We start from the raw sequence: 24,036 nt of genomic DNA on the forward strand, positions 1-24,036 counted from the left end.
AAAATATGATTATTACACCTTATTACAAAAGCCGATTCAATTTCAATTTGTTACACTATTGATTTTACTTTCCTTTCACAGACGTAAGCTCCTACTTCTGCGCCAACACCGTTTGCTGGTTAGTTTCTTCATCTGATTTTTTTTTTTTTCTTTTAATTTCTTCTTATAATTTTTTTTGTTGTATTAATTTTTCTGTTTAGTTCGTATAATTATTTACCCTTTTTTATGTACTTTTTGTTTGATTTTTATGTTGAAACACAGTAACGAATGATCATCACATCACAGATGTTGATTATTTTAAAGTTTTTAATTGCATAAATTAATAGATGTATGAGCTTTGACGATAATTTCACAAATTTGAGGAATTTAGTAAGGGAAATTAAAGGGGTGTAATGGTAAATGTATGAGAGGATAAAGACGTAGTAATCATTATTTTGGTGCATAGGAAGCCATGAAGGGCAGTAGACGGGATTTGATTGTAGGAAGAACGGAACTGTTTTGGCTTACAATTAGGGTGTTATTGAATGATGGGTTTCGTAATTACTTTGTATCTTTGTCAACTTGAAGCAGAATATGGGTGGATTGAGGAAAGTGTTATGTAAGAGAGAAGAACAAAATAAAAGCTAAGAAAAATGAATTTATTTATTTATTTGGCAAATCCCTTATGAACATGATTGCTATGCTGTAAATTGAAATGGACCTTATGAATTTGTTTCATTCTTTAATGTTTATCGCACCGCAGGCCGTGTTTCTCTAGTGTTCTTAAGTCATTTATTCTATTGATGTTGTTGTGACCGAGTAAATTGAATTATAAGTTAAATTGAAAATGAGGTCTTTTAGCTAAGCTGCCTAAGTGGTGACGAAGATTTGGTTCTTGTGAAGATTGTTAAGGAGAGAGGGTATTTGCCTATTTGGTGCAAAATTTCTTCTTAATAAAGATTCTAGGTTGTTGATTTGAGTCAGGATTTTGTCAGGAAGGGTGTTGTTGATGCTGGTAATTTTATTGCTGCATTTCGGTGTGCTCCTATTAGAGAGTGTTTGGTTTGATCCTGATCCAGTGGTATCTAAATTTTGCCATTTAGATTTTGGATTGATGATTATTCGGCTCAAAGTTTTTATTTATTTATTTAATTTTCCTCCAAGTTTGTCCACGCGATTCAATATTTTCATTTAAATGTTCATTTCTTCATTGGTTCGAAGCTGTATATAGTTTTAACACACACTTAAATACACAAGTTGCCTTGAGTATGCTACATTAAGTACAATCTTTATTAGAATTTTTACCTTTGTTGTATAGAATTTCTCATGGAGGTCACGTGTCTCTCTCAGGGTAATGGGAATTTGAAAAAACTCACTATAAATCTCCAAAAGTCCAAATGGCTTTTGGTAATTTTTAGTTATATAATTCCCTACTCTTAATCCAAACTAACTTTATTACCTTCTTTATCTATTTAACAATTATCTTTATACAACAAAGAAAGGGATTTTATATCTCTGGATAAAAGATGCGGTCATTGTTTTACAAATTATGCTTCCATGTTGCTTGGAAAGGGAGTTGCAGATTACATCCCTTGAATTTAATCGCATTGGATAATTTTTTGGTCAGTATATAGGTGATTGAATGAGTGGGTCATATGGGATATTATTAAGGTGATTAGATAGTCTTTAGTGCAATATAAATTTCAGGTAAGATACCTAACAAACAATCTCTATTTTAAGGCATTGCTATTAAAGGAGTTTAGGTGGTTCGAAGCTGCCTTTCTACAAAAGATTTAGTGTTTGTTTTTCTGGAATACATGCTTATAAGTTTTTTGATTTGTCGTATCAACCGAGATGAGTGTGTCATATAATACTGTCTCTTAAAGTCCCATTTTTGCCTATAATATTAAGTTGAAGTAAACATATAAACCTGTTCAAATAATAATACTTTGTAATATGAAGAAAAAAAGACATATTAAGGGTCTGTTTTGTTCGGCTTAATTTCAGTTCAGCTCCGCTCTAATTAGTTCAGTTCCTAATTTCCTTCTCTTATAAACAATTCAGTGCAATTCTAATCAGAACAGGCCCTAAGTACATTATATTTTTGAATTTAAGAAAATATAATACAAGATACATACCTCAAAATAACATCCACATTGATGAGATAGCTTTGAGTTACTTGAATACCGAGTAACTACTAATTCTTCTTAGGAATTATCGACGGGCTTCAAGGAAGAAATCTTCTATTGGTTCCACATCTTTTGCAGAAGTAATTATTTGATTTTTTTTTCTTTTTGGAAGTAAACTATATGTAAGCCTTGAATCCTTGATACAATTTTAAATATTATTTCATGAATTAATCAAACTCTCCCTTTCATGACCTTATTTGGAGTTTTAGTTGCAATGCCATAACATTTTTCCAATGTTTGTGTGGTGGCTAATGACATTTGGTACAAGACCATGGTAGTGATGACTTACTTTCATGTTTCAACTCTATTGGTGAAGCTAGTAGGTATTTTATTTGTTTCAGTTTTCATGACGAGACTTTTAAATGCTAACTATGAGAGTTTAGTAAAGTCCACTAGTATATTCTAGCCTTAGGACAGATTTCTTTTTGTAAAAATTATTATGCTTATGGCATTGGACGGCGTTTTGGGGTTTTTTGTACGTACTCGAGAGGGGGGGGGGTGTGTGCTTCCCGCGGGAGACAGTTCCGCAATGCAACACTCGAACGGCTTGGTCACCTGCAAAGCAACGAATCTCCGGTTTGCAGAAGGTTTGCCTCCGACGATCAAGTTAGTGACCGGAAAAAGGTATTTTAGAGAGAGAAAGTAGAGAGAAGGGAGAGTATTTTTGGGAGTCATTGCACTTTGAGAATATTGGTTGTATCTCAACTAATGTAAATGATTAGTATTTATGGTGCATTGGGACATGTGCCTATTAGTTTATTTAACCCCTAAGTAGATAGGCTTCCCATCGTGTTACGGTTTCTAGGGTTATGGGCTTGAAGCCCATTTTTCCCCTTTTATCATTGAGTGACATTTGTCATGCTCTAATTGACTCATTGAGCGTTGAGATTAGGGACACGTGTCACAGTGGCATTGGTCCACATGTCAAGGGTATTTTTACCCTAAACAGAGGGGGTTTTAGCACTGCTAGGAGGCTGATATGTAGATTTCAGTTTGCAAATGGTGTTAGTTTATTGTTCTTTTACGTAAGCCATCATTGTCAATGCTCTTCATGTGTTGGACTAATAAATAATACTTTCTTTTTGGAAAGACTAAACTTTTGGGTCATTGTGCTGTTACATATCCCAATATACCAGTGCAAAATGTAAAGAAGATTTGGGTGCTTTTGTGAAAAATCTTCTTCTGAGAATGATAATATAGTGATCATGGAGTTAGTTTGTGCAAGGCAATAATGTCTTATGCATTTATCTTTTGTATGTATTAATTTTGCCAAAACTTACTAGAATAGTGTAGTTTTAATGACATGTCTCCACATGATGTATGAATTACAAGTGATCAACTGTTATATCCACCTGGCTTACAATTTTTCTCTTCTATTTCAGAGGATTTGCTGTTTGGAATATTACAGATTTCTTGTGGTCACTCACTAGTCTCTATACTACTTGTGGGGTAACGTAAACGTTGGGATTACAAGGAGGTCTGCAGTTTGCTGCTGGATGTGTTTCTGATATTATCTGAAAGGAATGATCCTCTCAGCACTTTTGACGTCTGTTGGAATAAATCTTGGCCTTTGTTTTCTGTTTTTCACTTTGTACTCTATTTTAAGGAAGCAGCCGAGTAACCTCAGAGTTTATGCACCACGTCTAGTTGCTGAAAGAAAGCTTAAACAAAATACTGATTTCAACTTAGAGAGGCTTTTGCCTTCAGCTGGTTGGGTAAAAAGGGCATGGCAACAATCAGAAGAGGACTTGTTGGAGAAATCAGGTCTGGATGGTGTTGTATTTATGCGACTCTTTACCTTCAGGTAGTCTGGAACGTGGAAAATCTACAAGTCTCTTTTGTTAGTAGAAAAATTATTTTCCTATTTTAAGTTAACTTATTTTTTATTTTATTTTTTGCAGTTTAAAGGTATTTTCCATTGCTGCTATCATCGGTGTTTTCATTCTTCTTCCCATCAACTTTTTGGGAAATCAGCTGGTTATTGATATTTCTGATCTTCCCAACAAGTCTTTGGATTCTTTCAGCATTTCTAATGTCAATAATGGCTCAAACAGGTGAATATTCTTTTTTTCATGAGATGTGCAATTGCAGCATCTTCCATGTGGTAAAATTGATATTAAAAATTTAATAGTTTTAAGTGTAAGCATAGAACAATTTTGCAGAGAGTTCTTGTAAGAACTCCTATTTTCTATGGTCCATTATTGTAACCTATGAAGCAGTTTTTTCTTCAAGTCTGCTGATTTTGTGCATCTTTTCTCCTGTGAAGGTTATGGATTCACTTTTGTGCAGCATATGTTTTTACTGGGGCTGTGTGCTATCTTCTTTATAATGTAAGTAGGGCTAAAACCACCTAAGGGTTATTATAAACTTGTCACTTAAGGTTTATGTGGTTTACTGCTTCAAAATTGTTCATACACTTGCTATTACTCTTTCTTCAGAAAAATTATGGTTTTGCAAGATTCTTTTGTCTTGTGTGTTAATGATATGTTATTCAATGAGTCTCTATATTAAAGGGAGTGTCTGAGGAGAGTGTACATTCTTGTAATATTCCTTAACTGGTATTTCAATGCAGGAAAATAAGGTCATTGCTCTGAAGCGGATTGCTTATTTTTATGCATCCCAACCTCAGTTTCACCACTTCACCATTTTAGTTCGTGGTATTCCTGTCCAGGCTGGGAGCAGTTTAAGTGAAAGCATAGAACAGTTTTTTAGAGAGTATCATCCTTTGACATATCTTTCTCATACAGTTGTTCGTCGGACTAGCAAACTTCAACAACTTATGGTAAGTATAAATTTAGATGTTATAGATTCTTAGCATAACATAGATCTAAGTATAGATGCAACCAATTTTGTGGATTTTTTTTCTAGTCTCATCTTTCGTATATTCTGAAATTCGGACTTATTATTGCAACAACCTCTTCTTTGTTGTTTGCTTATTTTTAGCATATTGGTATGTACTACATGATTGGACATGATTTGTAGATCAAAGTTGTATGTGATGGTTTGTTTTTGCATTGATTAGTCACTAGCTAGCTAATTACTTCCATTCCAATAAGTCATACTTAGATTGTGCAAATCTTTTGTGTATTTCACACCCCATTCCAAAGCTGCTTGTGTTTGCTTCTCTTATGTATTCCATAAAAGGTTTTAGTTACCTCGGTTTAAAACTCTTTTGTCTCTATCAAATCTCTACTCATTCTGAAAGTTTAACTTGATGTTTTTGGCATATAACCATACCATAGTAACACACAATTTGGTTACAAATGTCATACTACCTCCGTTTCATATTATTTGCAACGATTTGACATAAAGTGTGAGTAGAAAATGTCTAATCATTGCAAATAATATGAAATGGAGGTAGTACATATGGCTAGTTAGTCCATGTGCTGGAAAGTTCTATTAGCATAGTTACCATTTAAGAAAGTTGATGGGCTTCCTAATGGTATGAAAGAAAAATCTGCTCCCAATATTCATTTTCATAGCTCGCAAAATAAATGGTGAAGTGGATAATAAGTTTGTTTATTAATCATAGCCAAAGCTATCTTTATCTTCCATGTTTGCTAGAATTGCTACATCCTACTAGTTTTATGACTTTAATCTTTTACTTTTTATAGTCACACAAAGAAGTTCTTAGTTGCTATTAGTTAAGTATTTTGGGATCCTCCAACCACAATTCTCATTTTCTGACACCGTGGGGGTTAGATAGAATTAGCTAAAGACACCACGTCGGTCGGCTGCTCCGACGATACAGTTCTACTTATTCCTAGATATAGAAACACCACTAGGAACAATTGAGAGAACCTTGGATACAGTATCACCACCAAGGGGTTGAGGAGATAGTACTCTACCTAAAATACTAATTATATTTTCATATTCAAAATGCTTGAGTTTCACAGTCATTCAACCTTGCGCCTTGAGTTTTATTAACACTTTTGCCGCCCCTCTCACTGAAATATTGAAGAAAGAGAAGTTTGAGTGATCCTAAGCTGCCATTGAAGATCATGATCACTCATGCACCAATTCTAGCCTTGCCAAGATAAACTCTTTGAGGTAGATTATGATGCTTCGGGAGTTGGTGAGAAACTCAATGAGTCAAGGCGCATGTACTTAACATAAAAGAGGATTTCTATGCAATTGTACGAGCCTTAGATCATTGGAGTCACTATCTTTTGACTAAAGAGTTTGTGCTTTACTCAGATCATGAGTCAGATCATGAGATCATGAGTCAGATCATGAGTCACTTGAGCGTCTTCACATCCAATAAAAACTCCACCGTCGTCATGCAAGATGGAGCGAGTAAAAGGCACTTCGTCCTCAAGCACAAATCTGGGACACAAAACAAGGTTATTGATGCCTTAAGTAGAAGGCACTCATTGCTTTCTATTCTTCAAGTCAAGGTTATTGATTTGAGGTCCTCAAAGATTTATATGAAGATGATGAAGACTTTGGAGACATATGGAAGAATTGTTCAGAAGGCCCTCACCGCTAGTTTCATCGACAAGATGGCTACTTATTCAAGTGTAATCAATTGTGCTTGCCAAGATGTTCACTATGCAAGATGGTACTACATGAGTGTCATGCTGGTGGTCTTGTTGGCCATTTTGGTTGTGATAAGACATTCGGCATTATTAAAAAAATTTCTATTGGCCACACATGTAGGGGTGGCAATTGGGCCGGGTCGGTGTCACTTTCAGGTTCGGGTTGACCTTTTCGGGTCAGAATTCTTGAACCTGATCTTTTCGGGTTCTGGTCAACCCGATTGCAACCTGATTTGTCCTGATTTTATTTACTTATATTTTTTATATAAGAAATTAAGATGATGATTTTTAAACTTTACTCAGATTTGTCTCCTCAGGCTTCACTCACTATTGCACATTATTGCAGTTTCAAAAAAAAAAAAAAATCCTTGTGTTAAATCAGCGGCGAGGAGTGAAGTTTGAAACAAATTGACGGGCGGCGATAAATTTGGATGGTAATAACGTGTTTCACCAAATTCAACCGGAAATTAATCAACATTTCATGAGTCAATTGGATGAATTGGGGAAGATAACAAAAACAGGTTATAAAAATGATGGAAATCCAATTTAGGCATGAATTTGAAAAGAAAACAACATGTACCACAACAATTAGTAAAATGCAAATAAAATAATAATTTGTATCAATTTCTATTTTTCAGATTTAAGAAAAAAAAAAGAATGTGAAAGAGAGATGGAGATGGAGGAAATTTGGGTATCCGTTTTGTGAGTATGTGACTGAGTGAGGAAATGGAGAAAAGTAGGTTTATAAAGCTAGGGTTTAATCTAACTTTGGGCTGATTTAGTTCGGCTGGTTTAGTGATTTGTCCCCATATTATGAGAATGGGGAAGAGCAAAGACTCAAGGTTTGACACCATGTAGCTAAAGTTTGACAAGGTTTGACACCATGTAGAAGCTCCCTCATGTCGGCATCCGATATCCCCCATGTTGGCTACACCAAAATTCAACATTGTCATTTACTCCTTGCATTAACTTAGTTAGTTGTAATAGTGACTAAATCAAGGCTATAAAAAGCCATGAATATAACCGTGAAACTCAAGCATTTTGAATATGAAATTAACACTTTGAGTGTTTTAGGATAGTACTATCTCCTTATCCTCTTGGCGGTGATATTGTATCCAAGGTTCTCTCAATTGTTCCAAGTGGTATTTCTGTATCTAAAATAAATAGAGCTGTATCGTTGGAATAGCCGACCAACGTGGTGTCTTTGGTTAATTCTATCCGACCCCTAGTACGGTGTCAAATTGGTACCAGAGCCAAGGTTTCACTTACATTTCGGCCAACCTCCATTGAAGCTTCCGTGTTGCCGAAATCGACGCCACTTTAATACCCATTGGCGTAGCTTTAATGTAAATACCCACAAGATTAAACCACCCAACCTTCCACTGTAAATTACCCCTTCATTCCTGAATCGCCAACCACCATAAACCAACCCACCGTCGTTTTCACCCTTGCATTATCGTAATTTTCAAAAGAAAAAAAAAAGACTTATGTAGTCGTGAGCTCCACCATATCACCACCATTGATCAATTCTTTGATCAAAATGTAACTGATTCCTTATCCTTGGTATGCTTTGTTTTCACTTTTTCTCTCTTAACTTGCTAAAGTTATTTGCTCTTTTCTCCAGTTTTCACTTCTTTATGAGTGATTTTTTTATAACTAAATACTTTAGGTTACACTGCTATAAGTATAATTGTGTTATTGAATTATTTAAGAAAAATGAAAATTAAAAAAAAGGTTAAGGTGTGAGACAGTGTGTGCAGTAGGAGTTTAATGAGTCCATTTAACTTTTATTCTCTCCACTTTTCATAGCTTAAAATCTACTACATATATTAGCTAGTCTACTAGTAGTTCACATTAGACATTCTAGCAGGGGTTTTTTTTATTTTATTTTATTTTTTATTTTTATTTATTTATTTTTTATTTAAAAAAATGTGAAGAACCAAAGAAAAATAAAAGGTTCCATTTTCAGCTTAAAAAGATGCCGCTGAGAACACGTAGAGGAGGAAATCACCAACCACGTTTGGTGTACGACACAGTAATAGCGGACATGCAAAAAGAAATCCAAAGACTTCAACGTTCTTGCATGTTATGAAGATGGTGTTAATCCTTCCCATCGATTCAGATGAAGAACAATTAGATGGATGTAGATGAAGATTTCAATTCATTTCACCAATCTAAGGGTCAATCTTCAAGTGGAGAAACATCTCGTTCCCGACGACGAACAAATCATCCACGACTCCAAGAAATAGAATTTGGAATCAAAGTTAAAAATCCTGATTTTGAAGGAGGTGTTCTACCGAGGAGTTCATTGAATGGATCCACACCATGGAATGTGCCTTTGATTTTAAAGACATCCTGGAAGAACGGAAGATCAAGTTAGTCACCATCAAATTCAAAAACCATGAATCAATTTGGTGGGAGAATTTAAGGTGACAACATGAACGAGAAGGTCGCAACAAGATTTGCACATGAGATAAAATGTAAGGCGAACTCAAGCGTAAATATTTGTACTGTCATTATCGCCAAGATATGTTTCTAAAGTTTCATCACGTAGGACACGGAAACAAATCTGTGGCCGAATATGTAGCTTAATTTGAAGATTTATCAATGAAGTGTGACAATGCTGAAGTGGAAGAGCAGACTATTGCAAGATTCTTAAGTGGCTTGGATCCAAATGTCTATAAAGTCGTACAACTCCAGCACTATTAGTTGTTTAATGACGTCACTAAGCTTACTTTGGAAGTTGAAATCGAGCAAGCAAAGGAGAAATTGGATTTAAGTTTGTCACTAAGGAGGCTTCTTATCGTGGAAATGCTTCAACGAAGTTTCCATCAAAGGTCAGCAAAGAAAGTTTAGAATCCAATCGCAATAAGCAAACTGCAAAGGCAAGATAACAATAATTCCACTTCAAGAAGATGTTTTAAATGTCAAGGATTTGGACATGTCCAAATTCTCGAATGATATCTTTTGTCAAAGAGGAATTGTTGGGAGAAGAACTAGTTAAAGATAACCCTAAAAAACGACAACAATCAGGGTCTTACACACAGACGAAGGCAAATCATTAGTTGTTCGTTGTATCCTCAATGCCGTTAGTCAAAGAAGATGAGTGGTTACGCAACATTTTCCACACTCGATGTACATTTCATGAGAAAGTATGGGATTTCATTATCGATAGTGATAGTTTGTGAGAATGTGATTGCTGCCACCATGGTTAAAAATTAAAGCTGCCTACAGAGGATCACCCTTATCCTTACAAGCTCACATGGTTAAGGAAGGGGAATGATGTCAAGGTCTCTAAAAGATGTCTCGTTGATTTCTTTATCGGGAAGAAGTATCAAGATAAGGTATGGTGTGATGTCATCCCTATGGATGCTTGTTACCTACTTTTGGGTCGCCGGTGGCAGTATGATCGTCATGCAATTCGCTGACAATGATGGTGTTACAATTATTTTAGCACCACTAATAGGATTTGTTAACAAGACCAAGCCAAGAGAAGAGCTTAGTTGTGTCAGAATTAATGTTTACAATGGCCTTGGAAGAATCCACAATTGCTTGTGTTCTAGTCATGCTCGAGGAAAATAAAGAAGATCAAGGTATACTGGACGAGATCCAACCTCTGCTTCCTGAATTCAATGAACTTCTCCATGGTGTTACAATTGCACGACGATTATAATGCCACGGGCGACCCAAAAGTAGGTGACAAGCATCCATAGGGATGACATCACACCATACCTTATCTTGATACTTCTTCCCGATGGAGAAATCATCGAGGCAGTTTTTAGAGACCCTGACATCATTCCCCTTCTTTAATTGTGTGAGCATGTAAGGATAAGGGTGATCCTTCATAGGCAGCTTTAATTTTTCGACCATGGTGGCAACAATCACAACTACCATTATTGATGATGACATCACATATTTTTCCATGAGATGTACATCGAGTATGGAAGATGTTGCGTAACCACTCATCTTCTTTGAGTAGGGCGACATTAAGGATACGACAAACAACCAATGATTTGCCTTCGTCAGCGTGCAAGACCTCTTGATCGTTGTCATCCTCAAGGTTATCTTCAACCTGTTCTTCTTCTAACAATTCCTCTTTGACAAGAAATATCATTCTAGAATTTGGACATTCAAAAGCAATATGTCCAAATCCTTGACAGTTAAAACATCTTGAAGTGGAATTATTGTTACCTTGCCTTTGCGGTTTGCGACTGGATTCTCATCCTTGTTTGCTAATGTGCTAAAGTTAACCTTCGGTGAAAACTTTGTTGAAGTATTTCCACGCTAAGAAGCCTCCTTAGCGACAAACTTAAATCCAGTTTTCTCCTTTGTTTGCTGGCTTTCAACTTTCAAAGCAAGCTTAGTGACGTCGTTAAACGACCAATATTGCTAGAGTTGTACGACTTTAAAGACTTATGGATCCAAGCCGGTTAAAAATCTTGCAATAGTCTGCTCTTCTAGTCAACATTGTCACACTTTATTGTTAAATCTTCAAATTCAACAACATATTCGGCCGCAGGTTTGTTTCGTGTTCCAGGTCCTGAAACATTAAAAACATATCTTGGCGATAATGACTGTGAAAATATTTACGGTTGAGTTTGCGTTTCATTTTATACCATGTGCAAATCTTGCTGCGACCTTCTCGTTCATATTGTCGCCTTAAATTCTCCCACCAAATGGATACATGTTTTTTGAATTTGATGGCGACTAACTTGACCTTTCGTTCTTTTGGGATGTCTTTAAAATATAAGACATGTTCCACGATGTGGAGCCATTCAACGAACTCATCGGCATGAACACCTTCAAAATCTGGAGCTTCAACTTTGATTCCAAATTTTTTTTCTTGGTGTCACAGACGATGTGTTCGTCGTCGGGAACGAGATTTTTTTTTACTCGAAGATTGATGGGCTGGTGAAATGGATTAAAATCTTCATCTACACCATCTGATTGTTCTTCATGTGATCCATGGGATGGATTAGCACCATCTTCATAACATGCAAGACGTTGAAGTCTTTGGATTCTTCTTTACATGTCCGCTATAATTGTGTCGTACACCAGACATGGTAGGTGATTTTTCCTCTACGTGTTCTCAGTGACATCTTTTTAAGCTTAAAATGGAACATTATTATTTTTCCCTTTGGTTCCCTACTTTTTTTTTTTAAAGCACTAAGTACATGTATTACACGTACAAGAAATAAAACAAGATAAAAAATGAGTCTAAAAAAAACCTACTAGAATGTCTAATGTGAACAACTATTAGACTAGCTAATATATGAAGTAGTAGACTTTAAGTTATGAAAAGTGGAAATAATAAAAGTCAAATGAATTCATTAAACTCCTACTGCACACACTGTCACACAAACACATATTATACTTAAAGCACTGTATACAGAGTCGTGTAAACTAAGGAAAAGAGCAAATAATTTTAGCAAGTTAAAAGAAAAAGTGAACATAACATACCAAGGATACGGATTCAGTTGCATAATTAATCAATGGTGGTGATATGGTGGAACTCATGGCTGGGTAAGTCTTTTTTTTTTTTTTTTTGAAAATTACAGTGACGCAGGGGTGAAGACGACGCTGGGTTGGTTTATGGTCAGAGGAATGGAGGGGTAGTTTACGGTGGACGGTTGGGTAGTTCAATCTTGTGGGTGATTACATTAAAGCTACGACAATGGGTATTGAAGTGGCGTGTTTTGGTAACACGGCAACCTCAATAGAGGTTGGCCGAAATGTAAGCGAAACCTTAGCTCTGGTACCAATTTGACACCGTACTAGGGGTCGGATAGAATTAGCCAGACACCACGTCGGTCGGCTATTCCAACAATACAACTCTATTTATTTTTAGATACAGAAATACCACTAGGAACAATTGAGAGAACCTTGGATACAATATCACCACCAAGGGGATAGGGAGATAATACTATCCTAAAACACTCAAAGTGTTAATTACATTTTCATATTCAAAATGCTTGTGTTTCACGGTTACATTCATGGCTTTTAATAGCCTTGATTTAGTCCATATTACAACTAACTAAGTTAATGCAAGAAGCTAGTTAATGCAAGGAGTAAATGACAATGTTGAATTTTGGTGTTGTCGACATGGGGGGTATAGGATGCCGACATGAGGGAGCTTCTAGATGTTGTCAAAGTGTCATACCTTATCACTTTCATTTTCCAGAAAAAACCAATAATTCTCTCTCTCTCTTGGTCCTCTCCTCTCCACAATACTTCTTCTTACGGTTCTCCTGTAAGTTTGTTGTTAGACCTCTTACATTTTCGGTTCTCCCTGTAAGTTTGTTGTTAGACCTCTTACATTTTTTTACATTCTATATATATTTTTAAAATTCTGTGCTAATATAAACTAGTTTCTGTGAGACGACAACAATAGCAACAATAAAGCCTTAGCCCCAATGTGATTTGGGTAGGGTAACATGTCCTAAGGAATCACTCTTGAAAAGTGAAACACAAAAGGTAACAAAATAAGTCAAGGAAACTAAATAATAAAAGTGAGAAAGTGAAAGTGTAAGAAAACAGGAGAAAACTTAGGAATCAAGAAAACAAGGGTAGTGTAAACTGTAAAGTGAAACCCCTAAAAGGAGAATACAAAAGTCAAATTTAGGAAATTTTATAAAATAGGGAAGGATAGATTTGGAAAGTAAGAAGTAAAGCAAGATATCACAGTTTTTGGTTGGGTTTTTTTATTTCATTTTTTATAAAGTAGGCTTTAAAAGGAATCATATATTTTTATATGTTTGTCTAGCTGATACAAAAAGAAAGTGAGGAAACTTAAGAATTTTGTGTTTGACATCCAAACAACTAGTTTTTTGAACAGTAATTGTGTATTTTGTGCTAGCTTTTCCCTGCTGATAAATAAAGATCAATTCTAAAAGATTTATAAATTTTTATCATTTTGTTAGACGATTTCTTGTTTCTGAAGCTTTAAAATCTGCATAATTTTTTCTAGGACAATGCAGAAAAACTTTACGGAGCAGTTGACCAGCTAAAGTCTGAAGAACGTTCTTGTCAAAGTTTAGGGCTGTTTCACAACAAAGATCGTCATTTACGTACATTGGAGAAAAAGTTAGAGGTTACGGAGGACAATATGAGGATGGAGCAATCATCATTACATGAAAAGGTGTGTGCCTGTGTTCTGCTTGTATTTAGTAATGATCAACATAATTATGTTCAATTGTCTCATTTGTGTGGAAATTTGCTGGAGTAAATATTTTGTGCACTGCACCACAAAATCTCATAATTATTTTCTGTCCTTTATTGCATGGTTATTTTTGGGAAAACCCACAAACATGTAGACGTAATGTAATTGTTAAAATGTTGATATAAGGAATCTAGACAATAGATTTTTGCATGCTAAAGTGATTTTGAGACTTAATTTTTGACAGAGTCCAGTAATGCCTACAAAGAGGGGACAAACACCTTAAATAGTGACTCTTTAATATTACTTTGTTTGGTGATTTGCAATCCTTTTTTATGTTCATGTGTTACGGTCTCTAAATTCTAGGAGCAATATTCTTTTTTTGTTCCTGAGGTTAGAGGCTAGACTGAACGTTCAGGTTTTTTTCCCCCAGTTGTACAGGCTATTGCTTTATGAGAAAGCTAAATTACCTTAAGGAGAAGTAGAAAGGGTTGAATAATGAAGTGTTCTGATATTTAAGGCAAATGATGGAGGACCTTCAGAAACAGATTTTTCCATTGATTGAAAATTTTGTGATGAAGAGATGAAAGTGAAGTGAGCAACAACAATAACAACAACAAAACCTTATGAAAGTGAAGTGAGCAAGAGAGAAAATGGTTGCTTTATACTATTTTATAAATTAGTAAATGGAAGGAAAAGAGGTAACTTTAGTGATGAGATAGGGAGTGAAATTGGGGTTGTTGATGCTATTAGTTAGGACTCTAAGGAGGTCTCACAATTTTATAAAAGCATGTTCACTAAAGATTGGGCTCACTAGTCTACGCTTGAAGGTCTTGAATGGGACCCAAAATTTCCACATGTGACAGGTTGCTTAGAACGATTTGAGGAGGAGGCGACAAAAGCAATTCTCTCAATGGATTGGGAAGGCACCACTTCCAGATGTCATTTTTTTTTACAAGTGATGAGGATTTAGGTCTGATTTGTTGGACTTTAGAAAGATTTTTTTTTGAGATTCTTGGGAAATGCATGATTTCAAATTTCATTGTCTTTGCTCCTAAAATGGAATGTTTTGATAAGGTTATGGATTATTGGCAAATCGATTTACTTACTAGCTCATACAAAATTGTCATTAGTTGACTTACCTTATTTGCGGAGGTACTTTCATTCACAGTTTCACAATCTCGATGTGCTTTTGTGTAGAAAACTTTTGATACGATTTTTGTAGAAAATGAAGTAGGTGAGGCTCACTGAAAGTCTTGAAGGGGTTATTTTTTAGGTTAGAGGTTCTGAGAAGGTCTATGACTGGGTGAGCTTGGAGTTTTTAATGGATAGAAATTATCTAATTACACTTAACTGGTTTGTTGTTGTTGTTGTTTTTTTTTTTTTTTTCCTCTGTCTCAAAATTTCCCAAATCATCTCCCCCTCCTGTATTTTTGTAAGTCACATTATTGAAACTGTGTACTGCATGAAGCACAACCTTGTACGTCTGCTCCAGAGACCCTTTGCTCCTGGATTAACAAAACACAATTGATAATATATTCAAGATATGTTTCTGAGTTCATTCTACCATCAAGTCAATTGCTGTGACTTAATTTGGTTGTACTATTATTAGCATTATCTTATATAAATAATTGATATCTGATAGCTCCTGCTCTTAAGTTGTGATTTTTAGGAAGTTCCAGCTGCTTTTGTTTCTTTTAAGTCACGATATGGTGCTGCAATAGCAATACACATTCAACAAGGGGTCAATCCCATAGAGTGGGTCACTGAACAAGCTCCTGAACCTGATGATGTTTACTGGCCTTTCTTTTCTGCCTCATACTTCCGGATATGGATTTGCAAGTTGGTGGTGTATGTTGCTTCGTCTGTTCTTACAATTCTGTTCCTCTTTTTTGTCGTGATCGTGCAAGGTCTTACTCATCTGGAGCAACTGGAGAGCTATCTTCCTTTCCTTAAAAGCATCTTAACAATGTGAGTGGTTAGCTTTACTATTAGATACACTTCAACAAAGAAGTCTTCCCATGGAAACAGATTCCCATAATTTATAGAAATGAGATTAATGGGAGTGGGGCTTGGGGTTGTTCGTATTCTATGAAGCCCTATTATTATAAGAAGACCGTTTGATGACAAAATACTTTACCCTCTGTACCAATGTGTTAAATATACTTCTAGACTTGAAATGAATGGAGGCATCTGATCTTGTTAGTGGAATGGAATTGGAGGTAGTATCGAAAATGTTAAGTAATTCATATATCTGGATAAAGTTTCTTCTTAAAGATATCAATACATGAAAATCACAAATCAACCATGCTCGATAGCATGAAGATATAATTTGTTGTGAAAACCTTATTGGATAGCATCAGAATAGAAGCAAAGACAACTCTGTCTCACAAGAAGTTACACCATATATATCTGCTGATTTAAAATTCTTTCCTTTGGTTTGTCCACAAAACCCAAAGTTTTTTAGTTGGGTATGTTGATCTCCTGAGTAAAATTTTTTGGATCTTACTCAAGTAACGTGCAGATATGCCATGATAGATATCAAAGAAATCCAGTAAAGGATGCTTATGATCTTAAAATTTTGTTCCAAGGACACTTAATTGCCACCTAATGCAAGAAAAAATGGTTTCCTGCATCACTGTAGCAGAGCCACAACACATATTAGGAGTTATACACTTGTTCAGTTACAGTATCTGTAGATTATAATTGGTTTTGAACCTTCCAAACAATTATCATGCTTCCCCTTGCTGCTTTTGAGATTTACAGTTCCCTTGATCATCCTTTTATATGCCGGAGTAGTATGTTTGAATAAATGGAAGTCTCTCACTGCTTGATATAAGTTTCAAACTTGATTTAGGCACTGGTAGTCTGGTATGCCAACAGGGACTCGTGCTTGAGTAACTGGATCATGTAAAAAAGAGTGTGAGAATGTATGCTAGATGTTTTAATAGGGACCAATTGATTGCGGTAGCACAATGTATTAGCTTCCGTTTTGCTGATGACTAGTCTGACTGTTGTTCACATACCCTTGTCTTACAATTCTACCATAAGTATTGTAATTAAAAACTTAAGTGAAAATATATAGTCAATCCATTTAAGTTATAGGTGTAAACAGATGAAATATTATATCATATGTTTTGTAAATTACCTATGGACTTTGGAATACTTTAATCCCCATTAAGTTATATTTAATTTATTTAATATTTACATTTATTTTAATTTATAATTATTATAATTTTTTTAGAGAATTTTCTTGAGAATTCACCATATATCAGGGTGGTTGTTTTTATTATAAACTACAAGGTTTAGACTTCTAATTTGCTCTTTTAGAATGCTGTTCATCTTTTCTTCAGAAGCAGTATATTATGTTTGATCACTTATTTACTTGTTTATTGTGGCTTTGTATTACAGAGCTTTTGTCAGTCAAGTGATAACTGGATATCTTCCAAGTCTCATTCTTCAGTTGTTTCTATCATTTATTCCACCCATTATGAAGATGCTGTCCTCTATACAAGGCTACATTTCCATGAGTGCGATACAAAAAAGTGCTTGTAGTAAGGTGCTCTGGTTTACGATATGGAACATATTCTTTGCAAATGTGTTATCAGGAACAGCTTTAACTCAAGTTAATGTATTGTTTGAACCCAAAAAAGTTCCTGAATTACTTGCTCGAGGTGTTCCTGCTCAGGTAAATATCTCCTTTGCTAAATTTGTGCTGTTTTAGTTTAGTATATCTGCTATAGCAGTCTATTCTTTCCTGTTAATATGGAGAGGAAGGGAGGATCAGAAAGTTTGACATATATGTGGGTTTCTCTATATAAATACACTCTCTCTCCTATAAACATGAATAAATTATTCTCTTGAAATATTTTTAGTGTTAGTGCTGTATTGTTCTCGAGTACCTAGTGTCATTCACAGTGTTCTGGCTCGAAAATTCAGTTTTCTTCTTAGACTTGTATGGAGACTCTGTATCCCAATCATTAGTATACGTGTAACTGAGTGAGCTTTGGCCTTCATTGACTATTAATAAGTTTTTACTAAGTAATTGCTAAATATGTTTGCCTATGAATTAACCATGTGAGCTTTCAAAAAAAAAAGAAAAAAAAAAAGAATTAATCATGTGATAGATCACACTAAAGCGGATAAAATTTTAAACGTATGTGATGTGGATGTGAAAATTATTGAACAATGCATTAGTTAAACAAAGGTGTAGTCTCACTGGAAGATGAAGGACAAGAAGACTGACAGATAGGAGGCAATGGAAACAAAGGTTCACGGGGAAAGAGAAAGACGAATTGCGTATATGATCATCTCATTCATTGAAGACTCGCGCTCTTTTCTTTCTTTAAGAGACCACTCTTGATCTGGGCGGGCTCTATCATATAAGATCTGGGGTACATTTGATAGTCTTTAAGATTCTTGAATACGACAACAACAATACCAAAGCCTCTGTCCCAAAATAACGGGGTTAGCTAAGTGGGATGAATGTCTCTCTGACTAGCTTCTTGATAATGTAGGCAGCCATATCTTGGTTCTTGGCCAGTCCTGGAATCAGACTGGTTTTGGTCATCTGTGGAGTGTATTAAATACTTGCACCGATTTAGGTGCAATATCTAGTTCATGCTCACCAAATATATGGACTGATCAGAACTGGAATGGGCCTATTTTGGCCCATTCATTTCAGACTTTTGAAAGAATTTTTACAAAACAAACCATCTGGAGTCTCGTCAGCTCTAGATCTGGTTGGTAAAAATAGTTTCCCTTTTTGACCTTGAATCACCCATTGTTATTTGTACAGAAGGTTTGAGCTGTTTGCAAATAGACCTGATATTCAGCTTTTACCTTGCAAGATATAGATGCCATATTCTTGGACAATCTGCTATCTCGTGTAGTTGATAATTATTAGAATTGCGTCTGTTTTGATTGTTTCCTTTTACGCAGGAGTATTATTTTATTCTACATTTTGGATAAATAGTAGTTTCTAATAATATACTCACCTAAAATTGCAAAAAGCTGGGCAAGTAATTATGTTAGTTGCCAACTTCTACTGCAGGCTTCATTCTTCATTTCCTATGTTGTGACGAGTGGGTGGACTAGTTTATCATCGGAGCTGTTTCAGCTAGTCACTCTCATCTGGAATTTTCTGAGAAGAATTTTTGCTAAAGAAGAGGCTAATGATTTAATACTCTCATCAGTTCCCTATGAGAGTGAAATTCCCAGGATACTTTTTTTTGTGCTTCTTGGAATAACATATTTCATTCTTGCCCCGCTGATTTTGCCGTTTCTTCTAGTTTACTTTTGTATGGGATATCTCATCTACCGAAATCAGGTAATCTTCTTTTCTGTACTTTTAAACTATTTGTAATTTTTTTGCTCTTGGTATAACATACATGAGAAGCAGCTGATGTGAAAAGCCCTCAGTCTATCCCGGATAGACCAATTTTCATACATCTTTAAGTTGGGGCTCGAGCCTATCCTAAAAATTGGGATAGCCCAACTCTCATACATCTTTAGTTTGGGGCACGTTTAGCCCTCAGCTTAAACCACAAAATGGGATATCCTAGCTCTCACGCACATCTTTAACTTTGGGCTCGATTAGCCCCTCGGCCTATCCAAAAAGATAGGATAGCCTAGCCCTCATACATTTATGACAAAAGGGCTCGTCAAGTCACTCGGCCTGTCCCCCTAGCTGGTAGAGCGCATCTCTCATGTATCAATAACATGGGGCTCGTGTAGCCCCTCGGCTTATCCTAATGGCTGAAATAACATGTCTCACCCGGTGTCATTTTGGGGCTTTCCTCAGCCCCCAGCTAGCTATCATTTTTGGGGCTTTTAGCTCGGTAGCCCCAAAGCTCAGAAATTCATGAAGGGAAAACAAACACTTGGCAAAAGAAAGACGAAGGAAAACATGCAATTAAATTACAAATAGTTCAACTACAGAGATAGATTGTTCATAAAAATAACAACTACAAGTTCAAATACACCCCCAGGAGACAAGTGAAACAAATCAAAAATAAGAGCCAAACTAGTAGATCAACTGATCTCCCTCAGCCTTGTAATCCTCATAGGCTGCCCAGCAAAACAAAGATATAATTGCACCAAATTGATAGGTTGGGGAAGTTTGGGGGGGAATGATAAACATAACCTCAAATCCATAAATGTTACCACCCTTCATTACATTTCTTCATTATCTCACATTTATCATCAACTCTCTTTCTTTCAAAGCCTGGTTTTCACCCATTCTAAGTTGTAGGTGCACATAGGTTGCCATTACATCAAAATGATATTCAAGAATTACTTGTCATGAAGGGAAAAAGAAAAAAAAAAAAAAAGAGCAAACAAAGGAAGGAAAGAAAAACCATTTGCCTAAAAATTCGCAATGGGAAGGAAATAGGTGATTTTAGTTGATGATCTTGGTATTCAGCTTTGAATCTGGTGCTAATTATTGTCTTATTTTATGGATAATGTAAGGGATAGGAAAAAATGTGATTGTGAGAGAGGTTATCTATTGATAAAGTTTGGAGGTGCTTGTCGAGTTGTCGATGCCTTGGCTTTTTTATTTGGCATTTTGTCAATATTATTGTTTATGTCCCAAAGTAGACCATTTTACTTCAACCCAGTTGACAAAACTCTTTCTTGCATCATGCACAAATTAGGTTTGGCAACTTTGTAACACTAGGCTGTTGATGCATATGTGTAGTTGGTTTGGTGTGAATTTTTCCTATAACAAAAATTATGAGATTTTTGCATTTGATATTGCATCTTTATGAGTTGAAATGACTGCCTTGTTATTTGGTTGATATTTATAATTTTAGCTATGCTCAAAATTGATTAGAGTTGGAGAGGTAAGTAGGAATGAAGGGGGAAAAAAGGAAGTGGGTAATATATGAACAAATACAACGTAATTGGGCTGCATTTAGTAGTACAAGATTACTCAAGGGTAGTCTTCTTCTGAATCTCGAACTAGAATAATAATACTTGTGAGAACTGAATGGATATTTCCTTGCTTTTATGGCATCATTCATGGAGTCCATTCTTCCCATTATTCCAAAAGAGTTGGTTAAAGTTCACAATTTCTTGTACTCTAAGGGACGTCCATTTGAAATTTTATTTTGAACTATACTTGGAGTAATTTAAAACTCTTGGCTCCAAAATTCTTGATTGGTTTTATTAGGTTTGCTATCCAAGATTTATTCTTCCTTGATTGTCTTATATACAGAATAAGCACTTTTGGTTCTTGTAGCCGACCCCACTTATGGGATTCAGGCTTTAATTGATTGTCTTCAATTTCAATTATGTTGCTGGTGCTTCATAGTGTGCCTCCAGGTCAGGTCAATAATCAATAATGGAGGTTGTCGATTACATGTCAAATTCTTATTTTCTTTTCTAAATTGTAATTGCTAAGACTTTAGTCCAGAGGGTGAATTAGGGAGTTTTTCCTTCACTCAATGGTTTGAATACGTTGGGTTTCTAATTAGAATAACTTATTTATAGGCCTTTGTGGATTGTAGCTTTCTGATGTATTTTGCTCATTATTGCAGCTTCTGAATGTCTATGCACCGAAACATGAAACTAATGGTAAATTCTGGCCTATAGTTCATAATTCAACAATATTTTCCTTGGTCCTCATGCACGTTATTGCTATAGGAATATTTGGGCTGAAGGATCTCCCTCTGGCATCTAGCTTAATCATCCCTTTACCTATACTCACACTATTATTTAATGAGTATTGCCGCAAACGCTTCCTTCCTATATTCCAGGCGTATGCTGCTGAGGTATTTTTCTCTCTCTATCCTTTTCTTATTTTTGCTATTTAGCTTAATAATTTATTTACCGTTATACGTTTTCATTCAAAAACAACCTTTAACGGGTATGTTCTACAAAACCATTGTAACTGAATAATATGAATTGACACCAACTCTACACATACAAGTCATTCAGTTACTTGTTTCGTTTTTCTTTATTTAGCCATTAGTAAGTGGTGGTATTCTTAATAATGACTCCACTAAGAGGATATATATATATAAAAAAAAAAAATAGCTTTTCTATTTTGGTAAATGAGATGCGCTACAGTTCATAGAAGAAAAGAAAATATTAATTTGATTTTTTCAGTGTAATCATAAATGAAGATATGTTAATATAACAAAAAATGGGGAGATAATCATTTCTTGTGTTTAGGTAAAAAGCGGAAATACTACTAAGTTGGGGACCTAGGGTGTGAGTTATGTCTAGATGAGAATTCTATGTAGAGGCTTTATCTTGTTTGTGTAGATTTGATTTGTTTGCACATTTGGGGAGGACTTCTGTCTAGTCAAAAGTGACAAACTGTCAACTATAATTCGTCAAACTCGGTTACCCATTCTTAATACAAATCCTGGCTATGTTCTTGTTTGTGTTTGGTTAGTGAATGAAATGAAGCTATGTATAAATGAAAGTACTAGAAGGTACTGTGATTTTCTAGATTGCTACCCCTAAATTTTCTAATTGTTGTTCGCCTGCTTCTGATTTGATGTTAGTAGTTTTGGAACAAGCACGATCTTTCTTCAGTCACTGTCTACATTTTATTCCAGTTCATAATTTTCTCATTAGAAGTAACTCTATGGGAATATGTAGAGCCATCTTTTTTCTGTTCATTATCCTCATTTTCTCTTCACTTGTCTTACATAATAAGTTCTCTTGGCATTTCCACAACACAACATTGTTTTTAAACCAAATTCCTAGTTTAATGACAATGAGAGTTTTCTCATCCTGTCATTGTTTTTCCATTCGTCATTACCAATTCAAGGGAACGGCAGCTGGAAAGATCACATGATAGTGTTGCTCTCTGTCAAGTTAAATTACACCAGTTTACGTGATCAACCTCTTTCAGACCTTTGCTGCACCCAAATTTCTTGTAGCAATAACCTTAAAGTACTCCCTTTTCGATGTCAGAGATTATTTCATGGTACTTCAGAGTGATCCATTCGAAAGCTCTACAACTGACTTAAAATAAATACATCCTCACTGGAAGCCATATAGGCTAACTAAAAACGTCCTCATTGCGAGTTTAGATCGTTAAAACCTTGTCATCCATTTCACATGTGCATTTTTTTTTTTTTTTCTTTTTTCTTTTTTCTTTTACCTTCTAGTAAATCACAGGTTAACTTTAGTTAACTATATTTTTTACACTTTTTTTTTTCTTTAAATTGAGGTATGAATGTATTATAAGTTCTCTCAAACTTTTCTCTTTTATCTCCACTTACTCTTTCATAAAGTTTCTCAAATTTTAGTTTTTATATCCTCTTTTTGGGTTTTCACTTTACACTGCCCTGTTTTTTTTTTTTTTTTTTCATGCTGTGGTTTATCTTGTTTTTCTCGTTCACTTTATCCCTTTCTTTTGTTCCATTTTTTGCGGACACTTCCGTATGACAATTTATGTTGATGGACTCTCTCAATCATTTTTGGGACTAAGGCTTTATTGTTGTTTTTACTGGTATCATTTTTGTTTCGTAATGCCTAAAGAGTTGCCCTATCCCAATAGCATGTTTCCTGCACTAATATTGTATAACTGTTATTGTTGCAGTGTTTGATTAAAAAAGATAGGGAAGAACAGAATGATCCCAGAATGACAGAATTTCTCGATAAGTTAATCGTTGCGTATCAAGATCCAGCTCTAAAGCCAAGTCAATATTCCCGGAACACTGATAGTCAAACCACTCCTCTTCTTCAATCTACTGATATATGAAGTACCATAATTTCTCCATGAGGAGTATGTGGAGAGATTGCAGAGATGAGGGATACTTGTTTGAGTTATATCTGGAGATAGTACGATTTCGTAGTTTGTAAAGATTTTCCGGTGATCTGCAATTCTTTTGTAAACGGTTTGTTTTTGGTGGTGCAGACTTAATACTTTGGGTTGATTGAATTTTCCATGTTTTAATTTGTGGGATTAGCTTAGCAATTTAGTAAAAAAATTCTCTGTTTTTATTAGACATTGTCCTCTTATTTTGTCTTTGCTACTAACTTAACATTGTTTAACTAATTTTATTTTATCTTTTTGAGGAAGTTTAACTAACACTTTGTTTGGATTAAAGGAAATGTAGGGGAAAGAAAGGAAGAAAATTGGAGGGGTAGATAAGCTTTCATTTGGAAAACAAATGAGGGAGGGAAGGAATTGGAGGGGAGAGAAATTGAG

The 24,036-nt window shown here is 35.3% G+C and overlaps 1 protein-coding gene across 1 annotated transcript; it reads left to right on the forward strand.

Annotated features, from left to right (window-relative positions):
* Positions 1 to 78: 78 nt before the first annotated feature.
* On the forward strand, positions 79 to 23,728 carry LOC145584860 (hyperosmolality-gated Ca2+ permeable channel 2.3-like). The gene is made up of 11 exons (XM_081641646.1): positions 79 to 118; positions 3,551 to 3,972; positions 4,070 to 4,222; positions 4,435 to 4,498; positions 4,741 to 4,950; positions 13,674 to 13,844; positions 15,535 to 15,833; positions 17,274 to 17,550; positions 18,916 to 19,191; positions 21,404 to 21,637; positions 23,425 to 23,728. Exons 2-11 carry the CDS (start codon positions 3,692 to 3,694, stop codon positions 23,584 to 23,586), a joined length of 2,127 nt encoding a protein of 708 aa, XP_081497772.1. The 5' UTR covers positions 79 to 118; positions 3,551 to 3,691; the 3' UTR covers positions 23,587 to 23,728.
* Positions 23,729 to 24,036: the final 308 nt, after the last annotated feature.

The sequence above is a fragment of the Chenopodium album genome, chromosome 16, assembly GCF_948465745.1.
Source record: "Chenopodium album chromosome 16, dcCheAlbu1.1, whole genome shotgun sequence".
Taxonomy (NCBI): Eukaryota; Viridiplantae; Streptophyta; class Magnoliopsida; order Caryophyllales; family Amaranthaceae; genus Chenopodium; species Chenopodium album.

Bases quoted from the DNA above. Each gene is read 5' to 3' on its own strand.
- LOC145584860 (XM_081641646.1), top strand. From the start codon at position 3,692: ATGATCCTCTCAGCACTTTTGACGTCTGTTGGAATAAATCTTGGCCTT. The intron at 15,834-17,273 runs GTGAGTGGTTAG...TTTGTATTACAG, and splicing joins CTTAAAAGCATCTTAACAAT to AGCTTTTGTCAGTCAAGTGA. The intron at 17,551-18,915 runs GTAAATATCTCC...CTTCTACTGCAG, and splicing joins CTCGAGGTGTTCCTGCTCAG to GCTTCATTCTTCATTTCCTA.